Genomic DNA, 15,828 nt, shown 5'->3' with positions numbered 1-15,828 from the left:
TGCATTTATGTGTCTTTACTACATGTCCAAAAAGTGTTGCAGCCATCACAAAAAAAAAGAATATTTGAAGAGAATATTGCTGTTTTCTTATTAACAGCAGATAAACTGAAGAAGCTGGAATGAAGTTTTTGTCTCTGTTGTGGAAAATTCTACTTTATAATGTAATTTAGCTTTTGTTTATATTTTACATTGTAACAATGTAGAAACAGATCATATATTAATCTATATCAGGTTACTTTTGGTCTCACAGCCAAAGAGAATATATATATATATTGGGTTTTTGGCCTTTTTCAGCTTTTTTGACAGACACAGTGAAGTAAGGAAAGCAGAGAGAGAGACGTAGGAGGAGGGCCATGGGTCGGATTCAAACCCGAGCCGGCTGCGCTCAGCCCTACGGCATGTGGTCACCAACGCACTGAGCTACACCAGCAACCAAGAAAACATCATTTTTAAGGTGAGAAATTTAACCTAACAATAAAATCACTTGTAAAATTCACAGGATTCTGATTATGTCTGACTTGAAAACTATACGTGGATCTAATTGTACATAGTTATTATAAAAAACTTCTAGATCACACTCCTCAGACCAAAGTCTGTGACAGGTTTTTTCCGGTTTGGCTCTGAGTTCAGTTCTGCTGTGTTTCAGTAAAGTCCAGCATCACTGAGGACCAGTAACCCAGCATTGTTTAGATTTTTAGGACAGACGGTGTGGTGCTGCACATAGCTTTGACATGATCGCACATTTGTTCCAGACCCCCCCCCACACACACACGATTAATATCTCCCAGCAGCAGCTATCACAGCCCAACAGGCAAATAACTCGATCGTTTCACTGTTCATGTGAATTTGCAAAGTAAATGCTGTGCCGCACACGCTGTCATTTACATTTGTGTAACTAATTTAAATATTCTCCTTCTGAACGAGAAAGCCTTTCATGGCCTGAGGCCGGCCACAAAAACCCTCCTGTTCACAGCTTTCAGGCACAAACTGACTCCGAGCCTCTTCAGTAAATCCAGCAGCTTTTTAACATCACAGGAAGTCTTTACTGTCAAATACAATCACAACTATATCATTCAAATGGAACTGAACCTGAGCTGCAGACCTTAGCAAGTCCGAGCCTGTCTTCTCTTCCTTCTTTCTAATGAATAATATTTTTTACACACCGGTCTGCGTTACACACAACACAAAAGTGTATGGAGGTAGCTAATCAGGTCAGCTGTTAGCATTGAGTAGGTCTGTTGTCCTGTTGTAAAACTGTCCTTGAGTCTGTCTGTCCACGACCTCAGCAGCCTGAACCTCCTGCCAGACAGCAGCAGCTTAAACACCCCGTGTCCTGGGTGTGTACAGTCCTGTAGGATGCTGCCTGGCCTCTGGAGCCAGCATGTGCTGTACAGGTCCTTCAGGGAGGAAAGAGGATGTCCAATGACTTTTCTGGGCCATATTGATGACCCTCTGAAGTGCCTTTATGGGTGCCACGGTGCAACTGGAGAACCACACACCGATGCAGTATGTCAGCACACTTTCAATGGAGCAGCGGTAGAAGATGATCAGCAGCTCCTTCTTCAGGTCCATTTTTCTGAGGATTGTCAGAAAGTGGTCTGCGTCTATGTGCACACCCAGGAACTTGAAACGAGACACCCTTTCCACGCACTCCCCACTCATGCTGATGGGCTGTAGCACAGACTTCCTCCTTCTGGAGTCGACTACCAGCTCTTTTGTCTTGGTGGTGTTGAGGTCCAGGTTGTTGTCTGCCCACCAATCCGACAGCCTCTGAACCTCAGCTCTGTATGCCGTCTCGTCTCCCACAGAGATGAGCCCCACCACGGTATTACATACCATCACCGGATCTGGAAGCGGAGTGACGTTGCTTCAGCAGGGCCTGGACCTGTTTGGTCATCCAGGGTTTCTGGTTGGAATACACCCGGAGACGTTTGTCCACAGTGACCCTGTTGACACAGAAGTTAATATATGAGAGCACTGATGTTTCAAAACAGTCCTGCAGCTGATGTGATGCACCTTCTGGACAAGTTTTCAGAGAGTGAAAATCCCCAGCTTTAGTTACACTCCGATTCAGCAGAGACAAACACACTCACTAAAAGAAAACCTGCTCTGCTGCTACCCTCAGGGGAGGAACCACGCTGAGTACAAGAGACATTGTCGTACCAGTATCACACCAGTCACAACCAACATGACTTCTATATCATAAATAAAGAACAAACATTTAAACATCTCAGAAACTATTCAGAGATCATTTGAAGATCAGCAGCTGAATAATAAGAACAAGTGTGTGTTTCAGGACCACACGTGACAGCAGGGACCACACCAGGCTTTACTTTCTGATGACCTTTAGTTAAATATTTAATCACCACAGCAGGTGCTTTTGACCTCTGTCAGAGAAAAGGACAATACTTCAGCAGAGCCTGTCAGTCGGTGGGTTGGGCCACATTCAGGTGTGACAGGAACTCGACAGGTGAGTTTGCAAAGCAGAAAAGAAGTGCTGATTCATACCTGCACATGTAGGTTTTATTTCCTGTATAGATTTATCAAATTTGACCAATGACATTTTACAATAAAGATTGTGTAAATGGTTACCTGTCTGGGGTTTAAACCGTTGACTTATTTCCTGTTCAACAGGTGAGATGATGTCATCCAGTCTGGTAACAGGTTTTTCCAGAAGAAATAGAAGGGGAGGAGTCTGAAAGTACAAAAGATTTTTAAAAATTTTGTTTTTGATTTGGTGGTGATGCTGTGAGGAGCTCAGCTGAGACTCGGTGAGTTCACAAATCTAAATTTGGAGTTAAAGTTTGTTCGGTGTGTGAAGAGATGAGAGGAGCAGACAGAAAGGGAGGAATCCAACAGTTGATATTTAAAACATTAATAATGCTTTTACATTGGTGTCATTTTAAATGCATCACTGACTGAAGTATCTACATGTTTATCAAAGTTCCTGGTGTTCATTTTATTATTTACAATAAGACACGTGGATACTGTAAGTAAATAAACTGTCTTTGATGTCTGAATACAAGGATACAGAACAATATGTTCACCATGTATTAATGTACAAACTAATGGCAGCGATCTGGGGTGAAGAGGTTCAGCTCAGTCAGTGAGGGCACACTGCACTCCTGGTTGTCTGTAATAAATTCTGTGATCCATAAATTTCCAGCACAAAACCAGTTTGGTCACATGTGTTAAACTCACTGAATGTGGCCTCACTCACCCCACCCTGACTGCTTTTACTAACAATACTGTGAGTGTTGATATGCTGCCGTATGATACAAAGGTCACAAACTGCTTATCATGAAGTCTTAATGACTACAGCTGAGCACTTTATCATCACACCCCAGATTTAAACCTATTACTGCTGTTACATATAATCATGACACACAGCACTAATTCTGATTTTCCAGCTGTTGCTTTGAAATGATCACAGGCTTATTTACTCAGTGCTGGTATCACTCAGGTTTTTCCAGGTAAAGGTGGAGCCTGACAATATTCCGGGTGCAGGAGGAAGCAAAGCTGAGCGCAGGTGGATGTTTTAGAGAAAACGAAGTCAGAAACACGGTGAGTAATAGAATCTTTCATTTCAGTTAAAAAGGCCACATCAAATGTTTATTTACTGCTCTGTGCTCAAAATCAGTAGCTTCACATTAAACTCTCGTCTTATTTGAAGCTTGCATTTTGCTGTTATACGCATATTTTATAGTCTTTAGATCATAAAATGTCTAAAAGAGGAAATGACTGATTAAGTCTGAATGGGACTACGTGTACAAAGAAGGGTTAAATCAATTAAAATAAAAAGAGATCCTAAAGCCCAGCTCTGGTTAGGAGCCCCACTCCACCCTGAATTGGATAAGAGAAAGAAAACAGAGATGGGAGACCTGATTCTGAGGCAGCGACCTTCTCATGCAGATGGAAAATTCTTCTCCACCCGCTCTCACTTTATCTAGACCTTTTCATTTCCACAATTTTTTCAAGAAAGCTTCTTCTGTCCATTGTTAAAGTGCGTTCACTAGCCCCACCAGATAGACTTACTCTGCAACACAGCTGCTGAAATCCTGCACGTTGCTGAATCTGATTTGTTGACTGGTCACCACGGACAGCTTATAGTGCTCATGCCAGGTTGCCTGCAGAGGAATACTCTACTGTGATTGGTTCCTATATCACGGGTAGGCTGGTCAGAGAGATGGATGACCAGAGAACCAAAACTACAGCTGAGCACTTAATCAATAACACAGAAATTAAAAATTAGTCAATTGGTGTTATTATCATGTAATCTCCACTAGCTGGGTATCCAGGTCAGTCTATCAGGCCAGCCTAGCAGACAGAGGTCTCTGTCTTCTCCCTGTCAGATACTATGCCCTATTTCATGAAATGGTGGTAAACCGAAAACTCAAACAGCGTGGTGATCATCCATCCTTCACATCAACTTTTGTCAGAAAAAAAAGGACTTAAACATAAAAAAATCCCAAAGAAAGAACAATACAGTATCCACATCTGAACCAAAGAGTAAAACAGTGAAATGTGGATTATTAAATATTAGGTCTCTCTCCTCCAAGTCTCTGTTAGTACATGACTTAATAATTGATCAACAAATCGATTTACTCTGCCTTACAGAAACCTGGTTGCAGCAGGATGAGTATGTTAGTTTAAATGAATCAACAGCCCCGAGTCATTCTAACTACCAGAACCCTCGAAGCACAGGCCGAGGGGGCGGTGTGGCAGCAATTTTTCACACCAGCCTATTAATCAACCAAAGACCAAGACAGACTTTTAATTCATTTGAAAGCCTGATGCTTAGCCTCGTCCACCCCAGCTGTAAAACTCAGAAACCAGTCTTACTTGTTATCATCTATCGTCCACCTGGGCCTTACACAGAGTTTCTCTCTGATTTCTCAGACTTTTTATCTGATTTAGTGCTCAGCTCAGATAAAATAATTATTGTGGGTGATTTTAACATCCATGTAGATGCTATAAATGACAGCCTCAACATGGCATTTAATCTGTTATTAGACTCAATTGGCTTCTCTCAAAATGTAAAAGAACCCACCCACCACTTTAATCACACTCTAGATCTTGTTTTAACATATGGCATAGAAACTGAACATTTAACAGTGTTTCCTGAAAACCCTCTGCTGTCTGATCATTTCCTGATAACATTTACATTTACAATAATTGATTACACAGCAGTGGAGAGTAGACTTTATCACAGTAGATGTCTTTCTGAAAGCGCTGTAACTAAGTTTAAGAATATAATCCACCCACTGTTATCATCTTCAATGCCCTGTACCAACATAGAGCAGAGCAGCTATCTGAACGCTACTCCAACAGAGGTCGATTATCTTGTTAATAATTTTACCTCCTCACTACGTACGACTCTGGATACTGTAGCTCCTGTGAAAACTAAGGCCTCAAATCAGAAGTACCTGACTCCGTGGTATAATTCTCAAACACGTAGCCTAAAGCAGATAACTCGTAAGCTGGAGAGGAAATGGCGTGTCACAAATTTAGAGGATCATCATTTAGCCTGGAGAAATAAAAAAATAAAAAGCCATCTCTAGACCCAGCTGTCTGAGCTAATTATAGGCACATACATACAGCACAAAATCACAACAACAGTCGCCTCAAGGTGCTTTATACTGTAATGTAGACCCTACAATAATACATACAGAGAAAAACCCAACAATCATATGACCCCCTATGAGCAAGCACTTTGGCGACAGTGGGAAGGAAAAACTCCCTTTTAACAGGAAGAAACCTCCGACAGAACCAGGCTCAGGGAGGGGCGGGGCCATCTGCTGCGACCGGTTGGGGTGACTACTTCTTCAAAAAAGTTATCCTTTTACTTTACTGATTGCTTATTTTCAAAAGTACTTATTACCTAGTTACTTGGTTACTTTTAAAAAGTAAGATACACAACCTGAATTTGTAATGAAGCAATAGATCTTTCAGCCCAATTTTATTTTTTCTGCATAATCCTTCATATAAAATTGAATCAAATGGAAAATCTCTTTAAAAAAATTGTTTTATTAGTTTTCTTTCGTTCAACTTCATGCACATTGCATCAAGCAAAAATGTAATTATATGTAACACTCTTTGACTTGAAGAAATTGTTTAACATTTTCTGCATATTCCAGCATGTAAAATAAAATCATGTTTTGTGTTTACACTCACTCTTTCAAATAGATGCAGATAAAAAAAACAGCAAAAAATAAATAAAATCAAAACTCAGCAGCACTGAGTCCCGTCGCTCTTAAATCAGTTGTCACCTGTTTAGCAGGAATGGGGTGGGTGGAGGTTTGCCCACAGTGGTCATGTCAGTGGGGGGATCCGGGGGTTTCTCTGAATTTCGCATTCCCGTTGCAGCGTGTTCGCTGCTCACCCAGATTTGAAGTTTAACTTTTCACTGTAGAAGAAGTTTCCTTCCCACACAGAATGTACAGTGAATGCCAAGGTTTTTGTCACTTTTTGCGGATTAAAACTTAAAGTAATCTAGGTACATCCACACTTTAAACACTGCACACTCATACTCTCTCCTGCACTCTATATGTTATCCATTGTTGATCTGAACACGTCTGTTGCTGCCAAGGATGTTGCACACTCGTACATCATTGTACGAGTGTGCAACTCCCTTTTAACAGGAAGAAACCTTCAGTAGGACCAGCATCAGGGAGGGGCGGGGCCATCTGCTGCGACCGGTTGGGGAGAGAAAAGGAAGACAGGATAAAGACATGCGGTGGAAGAGATTAAGTATGATTCAATACAGAGAGGTCTATTAACACATAGTGAGTGAAAAAAGTGACAATGCATCATGGGAATGCCCCAGCAGCCTACACCTATATGTGTTAATAGACCTCTCTGCTGAATCATACCTGTTATTAATCTCTGTCTCTCTTCCACAGCATGTCTTTATCCTGTTTTCCTTCTCTCACCCCAACCGTTCGCAGCAGATGGCCCCGCCCCTCCCTGAGCCTGGTTCTGCTGGAGGTTTCTTCCTGTTAAAAGCGAGTTTTTCTTTCACAGAAAAAAATGGTCCTGAGTTTGATTCCACCACTTTCTTTGTAGAGTTTGCATGCTCTCCCTGGGTTTGTGTGGGTTCTCTCTGGGTAGTCTGGCTTCCTCCCACAGTCCAAAGACATGGAGTTATTGGTGAATCTCAATTCCCCATAGGTGTGAATGTGAGTGCAAATGGTTTTCTGTCTTTCTTTGTTAGCCCTGTGACAAATAGGTAGTAGCTGGGATAGAATCCAGCCCCTCTACCAACCACCCACCAACCCCCATGTGACCCTGACATAGACAAGCAGAAGAGAACTGAGGGATGAGTTTAAATTAAAAACCATTATTATTTTGCCAAGAGCAAAGAAGGATAGCTGCTACCTCCTTTTCTTATGAGCATGGAGTCACAGAGGAGGTTGATACCACTTGGATCTGGTGTAGGGACAGTTTCCTCAAATCCCAACAAACTCTTCTCTTGCTTGGATTTCAGCATTCAGTAAAATCCACCAGATTTGTATTGCAATATTGTTCAGAAGGCTTCACACTTTCATTTATGATGTAAACTACTGCATTAAGCACACAACTGTATATATTCATACCACTACGTATTTAAAGGCACATATTCTGTTCAGAGTCAATGATCCATTAGATATTATTACAAGCTGGTGTCATGAGAACCTAAACATGATAAGGTGATCAGTCTTGATGTTGTGTCCTGCTGACCATGACTTTACTGAGTTTGTTCCCTGTGGTCTGTCCTTTTTAGAACACAGTATGGCATCTGGATCTTCTAACGGAGTCCTGCGACCCCTTCTCCTCGGTATACTTGTACTGGGATGCTTTGTGACTCTGTTTGTGATGTATTTTAAACCTTATGAAGGCTGGTTATCAGGTCCTGTAGAGTCAGTGTCAGAACATGTGAAGAACCTCATCTTCACCAAGAGTGATAAGAATGCCACCATTGTGCTGATGTGGCTCTGGCCCTTTGGCAGTAAGTTTGACCTGAGCGTCTGCAGCTCTCTCTTTGAAATTGATAACTGCTTCCTCACAGCAGACAGGAACCTCTACAGTAAGTCACATGGGGTCATCATCCATCACCGAGACATCAGTGGTGACCTGTCCAATCTGCCGCAGTTGCAGCGACCATCGTTCCAGAAGTGGATATGGTTTAACCTTGAGTCGCCAACACATTCATCCAAGCTGTCTGGGATAGAGAAGCTGTTCAATCTGACTCTCAGCTATCGCCTGGATTCAAGCATCGGAGCGCCTTATGGGTCCATCGTACCAGCAGAGGGCGAGGAGAATTTTGTACCGCCCAGTAAAAACAAGCTGGTCTGCTGGATAGTGAGCCACTGGAACCCACAGCACGACCGTGTGAAATATTTCAATGAGCTGCAGAAACATGTTAAGGTCCATGCATATGGACGAGCCTTTGGAAAGTACATTTCTGACAATGACCTCATTCCCACCATCACCAGCTGCAAGTTCTATCTGTCCTTTGAGAACTCCGTCCACAAGGATTACATTACTGAGAAACTATTCAACCCACTCTCAGTAGGAACAGTGCCAGTGGTTCTGGGCTCGACCAGGCAGAACTATGAGAAGATTATCCAGGGAGACGCCTTCATTCATGTCGATGACTTCAGCTCACCCAAGAACCTGGCTGATTACCTGCTGCTTCTGGACAAGAATGAGGAAATGTACCTCAGGTACTTTGAGTGGAGGCGACATTTTAAAGTAAAGAAGTTCCACTTTCCAGCAGAATATGCATGCCTGACTTGTGATTATTTACGTAGGCACAAAGAATACAAGGAATTCAATGACCTTGATACGTGGTATTGGGGCAGCTAGAGATTTGAAGGGCTGTACGGGTCTTGTTACTTTGTTGAAGCGAGTGCTTTAAAGGTTTTGTCCTTGGGTTAACACGAAGGGTATTTTCTGTTCTGTCCTGAGCAGCTGAATGGTGTTTTTCTATTGCTTTAGATGCCCAATAAGAGATATAGCTTGTTCTTTTTGTTTATTTTAATTCTAGTTGCTGTCAAATTGTGCCAATCCTTTTTTGCCTTTTGAATGAACATGACCCCATTCACAACACAAGCTTTTGTTTTAATATCAGCTATTCATGAAGTAGCACACAGGAGACCTTGGAAAAGTGTTGGGTGGAGGTGGGCGACATAAATGTGAAAGTGATGAAGTCACCCGTGCAGTGTTTACTGAAATCCAATGTGAAATAGTTCATTAGGATAATGTACATAGTGTGTGTGTGTTTTAATTACACAGCTTTTCCTATATGTTTGTCAGTTTGCACTGCTAATCATAATGGCAACTTCACATACTTACTGTCACGGCGGGGTGCGCCGGTGTGAGGAAAGAGGTAGACCCAGATGCAGACACGGTGGAGACAAAAACGTAGTTTCAAAAATAAAGCGAGCCTTTATTGGCTGATTGCAGAAGAAAAACATGGAACTAGGGAAACTAAGGAGGCTATGAACACTGTGTTAACAGAAGGCTGTGACACTCAGTGAAGAACTATGACAAACTATGAACACTGAGTAAACTAGGAAACACAGAGAAACAATGGAGTAAGCCTACAAAAACTGTGGTGAGGTTAACAGACGATCTGACTGAGTGGAAACACACAGACTAAATACACATAAGGAATGATCAAAGGGAGTAGAATCACATGGAGAAAACAGCTGATAACAATTAACATAATGACAGGACACGTGAAACTAAATACAATAAACAGAAAACACAAAGCTCTTTCAAAATAAAACAGGAAACATAAGGAGACACAGCCATGACTTGAACTTGACAAACAAAGAAAACTTGGACAGAAAACATGGCAGAATGTAACTAGATAAGCTGAAATGAAACTAGACTAAAAAGAATAACAAAACACCAAGAAACTCAGAATACTGGGTCACATGACCCAGGGCCATGACACTTACAATAAGACATGAAACTCTTAACATCGTGCTACAATAAGGCAGCTCAGTATCTTTAGATGTCACATTCAGATGTTGTCAGAACAGCTAATTCAATGAACAATGCATTGGAACAGCACTGTCCTGTAAGGTACAAGTACTGTACCAACATTATATCCAAGATGAGCCTCTGTCTGAAAGAACATGTGAGGTTGTTTAATATTTGTTGAACTTCAAAGGGATCAGTGATGTAAAACAGCATGAAACCAAATATGTTCTTATGGAGTGTGGTTCCAAATGCCAAAGTGAACCCGGTCTGTAAACATTGCAGTGAAGTGAAGCAGAAAGTGGATCAAACCACCAGCACTTTTATTCATGTCGAGCTGCGTGACTCACTGTGTCGGTCGTCGTCTTAGCTGAAGCTATCGTGAGTCTAAAAGCTGTCTTAGACCTAAGCCCATCCCACAGGTTAACTATGAAACTGGTGGTTTCATATTATACAGTCGAGCCTCATGTATGAAAACAAAGCTTTCTTCTTCATTAGGTTCAATCCATCAATTAATCATCTTTATTAATAAAGCACTTTAAAACAACCACAGCTGACACAAAGTGCTGTAAGTGGTTGGTGAAACTAAAGTTTATTTTTAAAATGTTCTCCTTTTGGGTGGTGTCTGTGTCCTTCAGTTTTTCCTTCTTTTGGTGCACAAAAAAAAAAAGACGTGGAGCTGCAGCTTCTCCGCCCTAGTGTTTGAATCTTTGAGTGGGTCACTGCAGCATCCACACAAATTCACACAAATTCTAAACCTCTTCCTTTACAGATCTGGGTGTAAAAGTTACAAAATCCTTCCACTACTGAATTAAAAATAGTTTTGTGCGACTGCTAGAGCAGACTAGACTTGATATTAAGAAATGGCCAGCCCTACCATTGTCACTCATCGGTAGAGTGAACATAATACCTAAATATTTTTACTTATTTCAGGCCTGTGTTCATAACAGTATCCTTTTTCAAAACATTTAATCAGTTGATCTTCGCATTTATATGGAACAACAAGCCAGTGCACATAAGAAGAGAATTTCTAGAAAGACCAAAAAAGCCTGGTGTACTGTCCCCACCGAACCTTCACTCATACTGTCACGGCCGGAGCCGCACAAGGCAGACGAACTCAGAGCGAACTACAGCACAGAGGCACAGAAATGACATAATTCACAAATCTTTATTTTAATACAGAATTGAAACAAAAACAGAGGATGTTAACTCAGAACTAATGTTGCCACACTATTACCGCAAAACTAGGGCGATAGCAAAAACCTCAGCTATGATACCGCTGAACGCAGGTCGGACACATTAATGGGAACATGAAAGCAATTTTAAACTCAGGAATCAGGCTAGAAGGATGGGCACCAGTGCCAGTCAGTACAAGCGGGAGTCTTGGGCATGCTGCAAAGAAAAGAGAGGCGTTTTAATAATTCATTCCAGGTGGGGAGATATTAAGGAGGATTCTGCACAGTCTTACGGTTTTGTGGGTGGAGGCCGTCGTGAGGGAAAGACTGAAGGGTCCGGGTGAGTAGCCAGGAACACGGTAGTTGCAATCCAGATTTGATGGTCGGGGGGCAGGCAGGTGAACCGAGGAAACGCCCGCTGTGAGTAACAGGTGGAAAACAATACAGCAGCAGCAGAGGAGAATGAATATGGTCCGCGGCAAGGTTTGGCAGTTGGCTGAAGACTGTAGAAGGCAAAAACAGAGTTACGGCGTTCAAAACACCTTTACGCTTTGACAATCAATACCGATGTGGGTTAGCAGATCCCTTGGCAAGGAGTAGTGGTGAGCGCTGGCCTTAAATGCTGACAGCGTGATTACTCGCACTCACACAGCTCCGCCACTCCACCCAAGCATAAAGACCGTAACCAGAGATGAATATTCCTGCACTCACCCGGACCATGACACATACCACTGGGCTGCCAACTTAAATGCCACATCTTTGTGGTTAAAAGACCAGAATGAGCTGGAGGACGGGAGGAGCGGTAAGTGACATAAGTGACGGGAAAGGTAAATGACAGAGAATGCTGTAGGTGACGTCAGATTCTGGAGACTTGGCGGAAAGAAAGCGAATGGTAGCTTAGAATTTACCAAATGTTTTCTCAAGCTTCAAAGATACCAAATATACTAATCAATTGTCAAATAACTAGCCACATTTGCTTAATCATCTTCAACACCCTCGCCGTCATCGAAAATAAGTTGTCCAGCATACTCCCCCGGCACAACATCGCCTGCCTGCAAAGACATCCTGCAGTCCAGCTGTGATGCAAGGATGTCCCTTGCATTTCTTTTACACAAGGAATTTAAATCCCCAAGGGAATCCCTGGAGTTCAGCCAGCAGCTGGTGAAAATGCTCGCCGCTCAAAATGCCTCGCTATGGGGCTTGGTCAAGTCTCTCACTGAGAATGTAACCCAGCTTAACACAGAAAATAAAAAAATAAAAGAGACTGTTATTGATCTCCAAGCCTGTAGCATGAGAGATAACCTTGTATTTTCTGGTATCCCAGATTCTGCTGAAGCAACGGTGAAAAGCTTCATCAAAACCCACCTGAAGCTGCTGGAGGACATCGTGAAGAACATCAGTTTCAATAGAGTGGAATCAGGGCTAAGAGGTTGGGGGTCGTCCTGTTGTGGCCAAACAGAAGGAGCAGGTGAAGAGTAACGGGGAGCTGAAAGGAACGGACTTCGTGAATGAGCAGTTCCCCACTGAATCCCTTTTTCTCTCCATCTCCATCTCTAAAATTAGAAATATCCTGTCTCAGAGTGACGCTGAAAAACTAGTTCATGCATTTATTACTTCCAGGCTGGACTACTGTAATTCATTATTATCAGGATGTCCTAAAAACTCCCTGAAAAGCCTTCAGCTGATCCAAAATGCTGCAGCAAGAGTCCTGACAGGGACTAGAAAGAGAGAACAGATTTCTCCTGTTTTGGCTTCCCTTCATTGGCTTCCTGTTAAATCCAGAATTCAAAATCCTGCTCCTCACATACAAGGTCTTAAATAATCAGGCCCCATCTTATCTTAATGACCTTGTAGTACCATATCACCCTATTAGAGCACTTCGCTCTCACTCTGCAGGCCTACTTGTTGTTCCTAGAGTATTTAAAAGTAGAATGGGAGGCAGAGCCTTCAGTTTTCTGTCATGGTCCTGGGCCACGTTGGCCCAGTATTCTTAGTTTTCATGTATTTTGTTCCTTATTTAGGCCATGCTTCCTGAGTTGCTCTGTTACGTTGTTTCCTTATGTGTTTTTCCCCTCGTGACTCTTACCCCCTGTGTGCCCCTCTGTGTATCTGTGAGCCCTCGTCTCTCCTTGTGTTTTATTCCATGTTTTACCCAGCCCGTTATGTCTGTGCTCTCCCCGTGCTCTCTCTCCTCCTGTCTGAACCTCTGTGCACTTCCTGTTTTACTTTGACAGTCTCCCATCAGTGTTGCGTTCACTCCTGTTGTGTCTTGTTATGATTATCAGTGTCACCTGTGTTCCCCGTGTGCTCCCACTTCCCTCGTTAACCCTCTGTGTATTTATGTCTGCCTCTCCCTCAGTTCTGTGTCGCGTTCTCCCTCATAGCTGTGTGATTCTCCCTGTGGCTCCTTGTGCTTTAGTTTTCCCAGTTTAGTTTTGTATTGTTTATCGTGTCCCCCTATACCAGCAATAAAGCTGTGTTTTTGAGTTTACCTTTGTCTCTGCGAGTTTGCGTTTGGGTCCTTCTCTTGCCTACACACAGCCGCACTGTGACATTTTCAGGCCCCTCTTCTGTGGAACCAGCTTCCAGTTTGGATTCAGGAGACAGACACTATCTCTACTTTCAAGATTAGGCTTCAAACTTTCCTTTTTGCTAAAGCATATAGTTAGGGCTGGACCAGGTGACCCTGAATCCTCCCTTAGTTATGCTGCAATAGACGTAGGCTGCCGGGGATTCCCATGATGCATTGAGTTTTTCCCTTCCAGTCACCTTTCTCACTCACTATGTGTTAATAGACCTCTCTGCATCGAATCATATCTGTTATTAATCTCTGTCTCTCTTCCACAGCATGTCTTTATCCTGTTTTCCTTCTTTCACCCCAACCGGTCGCAGCAGATGGCCCCGCCCCTCCCTGAGCCTGGTTCTGCCGGAGGTTTCTTTCTGTTAAAAGGAAGTTTTTCCCTCCCACTGTCGCCAAAGTGCTTGCTCATAGGGGGTCATATGATTGTTGGGTTTTTCTCTCTATCTATTATTATAGGGTATACTGTACAATATAAAGTGCCTTGAGGCGACTTTTGTTGTGATTTGGCGCTATATAAATAAGATTGAACTCTTTTATTAACATCTCTTTAACTTATAATATATATTTGCTAATTTAAGGTGATGTCATAAAATAACATCATTCTCGCCACACATTTTGCCTCTCTCTATTTACAAATGCATGATGTATTTCCATTTTCACCTGTCTAAGTGTCACACACCGCGTGCATCATTAGCCATACACACACAATTTTGGGCACACTGAGGTTTGTCACATGGAATGTGAATGGAGCTGGCACCAGACAAAAGAGGTTAAAGATATTTAGCCAACTCAAAAAACTACAGGGAGACGTTGTCCTATTACAAGAGACTCACAGACCTGTCACAGGTATAAATGGATTTAAAACACCTGAGTTTACTAATGTGTTCTCAGCCTGCCATAACTCTAGACAAAGGGGGGTAGCAGTTTTAATAAATAAAAATATTAATTTCACAGTACCCGACACAGTTATAGATCCAGAGGGTAGATTCCTAATCATAAATTATCTAAACTTAACATAAAGCTATGTATTGTAGGTATATATGGTCCAAATATTGGTGACCCCTTCTTTCTTCCATGTTTTTTTAGTGCACTCTCTGAACACCTAAATTGCGTAGTTGTTCTTTGGACTAAATGAAGAAATGAACAGGCTCAACACAGCAGGAACTCAGCACAACTGGCAGTCCACAAATATAATCAAACAGTATATGAGCGACTTTGGTCTTTGCGATGCATGGCGCTCCCTTCACCCCAACCATAAAGAATATACTTTCTTCTCAGATGTCCATCACTCCTACTCTCATCTGGATTATTTCCTATCAGCAGCTCACTGCTGAGTGATATTTCAGACATTGAGATTCCCCCTATAGCTGTCAGCGATCATGCTCCTGTATCTCCACCCACCACACTCCCCGCCGGTGGCTGATGCCCCCAGCCGTCGGTGCAATAGTGACTGTTGGTGTCCGGGGCTGGGTGCTTGGGTATGCACTGACTCAGTCCCCGTGGCTGCTTGGCGGGACCTAGTGCCTGTGGCTCGGTTGGACTATGGCGCAGCTAGTCGGCAGGGCCTGCAGGCACATTACCGCAGTCCCCTGTAGCTTCTGCACCATGGCTGCTGGGTGTGCCCCCGTCTGGGGCTCCCCGTAGCTCTTTTCTAGGAGGGTGGTGCGGCTACCCCTCTGGTGGTCCTACTTGAGCCTGGATCTCCTCCATGCCTGGTTCATGTCCTGGGGGGTGGGCCTATGGCTCCCCACACCCTCCATTAGATAGTTACATGGAAAAACCTTTGAATACAAGCGCACTCACGCACAAAGGTGTGCACACAGGTGTTCACACCTGTGTGCGTGATATAGTGTGTGTTCACAGACACACACTATATCTACCTTGGCTGTTACTTTAAACCATATCATACATTGTCGGCCTTGCCTAAATGCCCCTGGGTGGGCTCGGGACGGGCTTGGGGTTCTGGTTGGTTTGTCGCCGGGGTTGTGGGTGGGTGCATACATGGGGGCCCAACCCTGGTGCGGGAGGGGCTCTGGTGCATCGATGGAACTGGGGGCTTCTTCAGATGGCGGGGAAGTTGTTACATCCTTTGCAGGTCTCTGC

General features: G+C 43.1%; 1 protein-coding gene across 4 annotated transcripts; it reads left to right on the top strand.

Moving 5' to 3' along the window:
- The first annotated feature begins 2,634 nt into the window (after positions 1-2,634).
- Positions 2,635-12,603, top strand: LOC116317003 (4-galactosyl-N-acetylglucosaminide 3-alpha-L-fucosyltransferase 9-like). Of its 4 annotated transcripts, XM_039611735.1 has the most exons (4): positions 2,635-2,771; positions 3,464-3,564; positions 7,763-8,705; positions 12,469-12,603. In XM_039611735.1, the coding sequence occupies exons 3-4, from the start codon at positions 7,771-7,773 to the stop codon at positions 12,476-12,478; spliced, it is 945 nt and encodes a 314-aa protein (XP_039467669.1). In that variant the 5' UTR covers positions 2,635-2,771; positions 3,464-3,564; positions 7,763-7,770; the 3' UTR covers positions 12,479-12,603. The 4 variants fall into 4 exon arrangements, with proteins under 4 accessions (XP_039467669.1, XP_031591515.2, XP_031591516.2 ...); XM_031735655.2 differs by lacking the exon at positions 12,469-12,603 and having other exon boundaries at positions 7,763-9,285; XM_031735656.2 differs by lacking the exons at positions 3,464-3,564; positions 12,469-12,603 and having other exon boundaries at positions 2,735-2,771; positions 7,763-9,285.
- The last annotated feature ends 3,225 nt before the right edge of the window (positions 12,604-15,828 follow it).

The sequence above is a fragment of the Oreochromis aureus genome, linkage group 4, assembly GCF_013358895.1.
Source record: "Oreochromis aureus strain Israel breed Guangdong linkage group 4, ZZ_aureus, whole genome shotgun sequence".
Classification (NCBI taxonomy): domain Eukaryota; kingdom Metazoa; phylum Chordata; class Actinopteri; order Cichliformes; family Cichlidae; genus Oreochromis; species Oreochromis aureus.
Note: the sequence above shows the minus strand (reverse complement) of the source record. Positions and strands in the feature narration are given on the sequence as shown.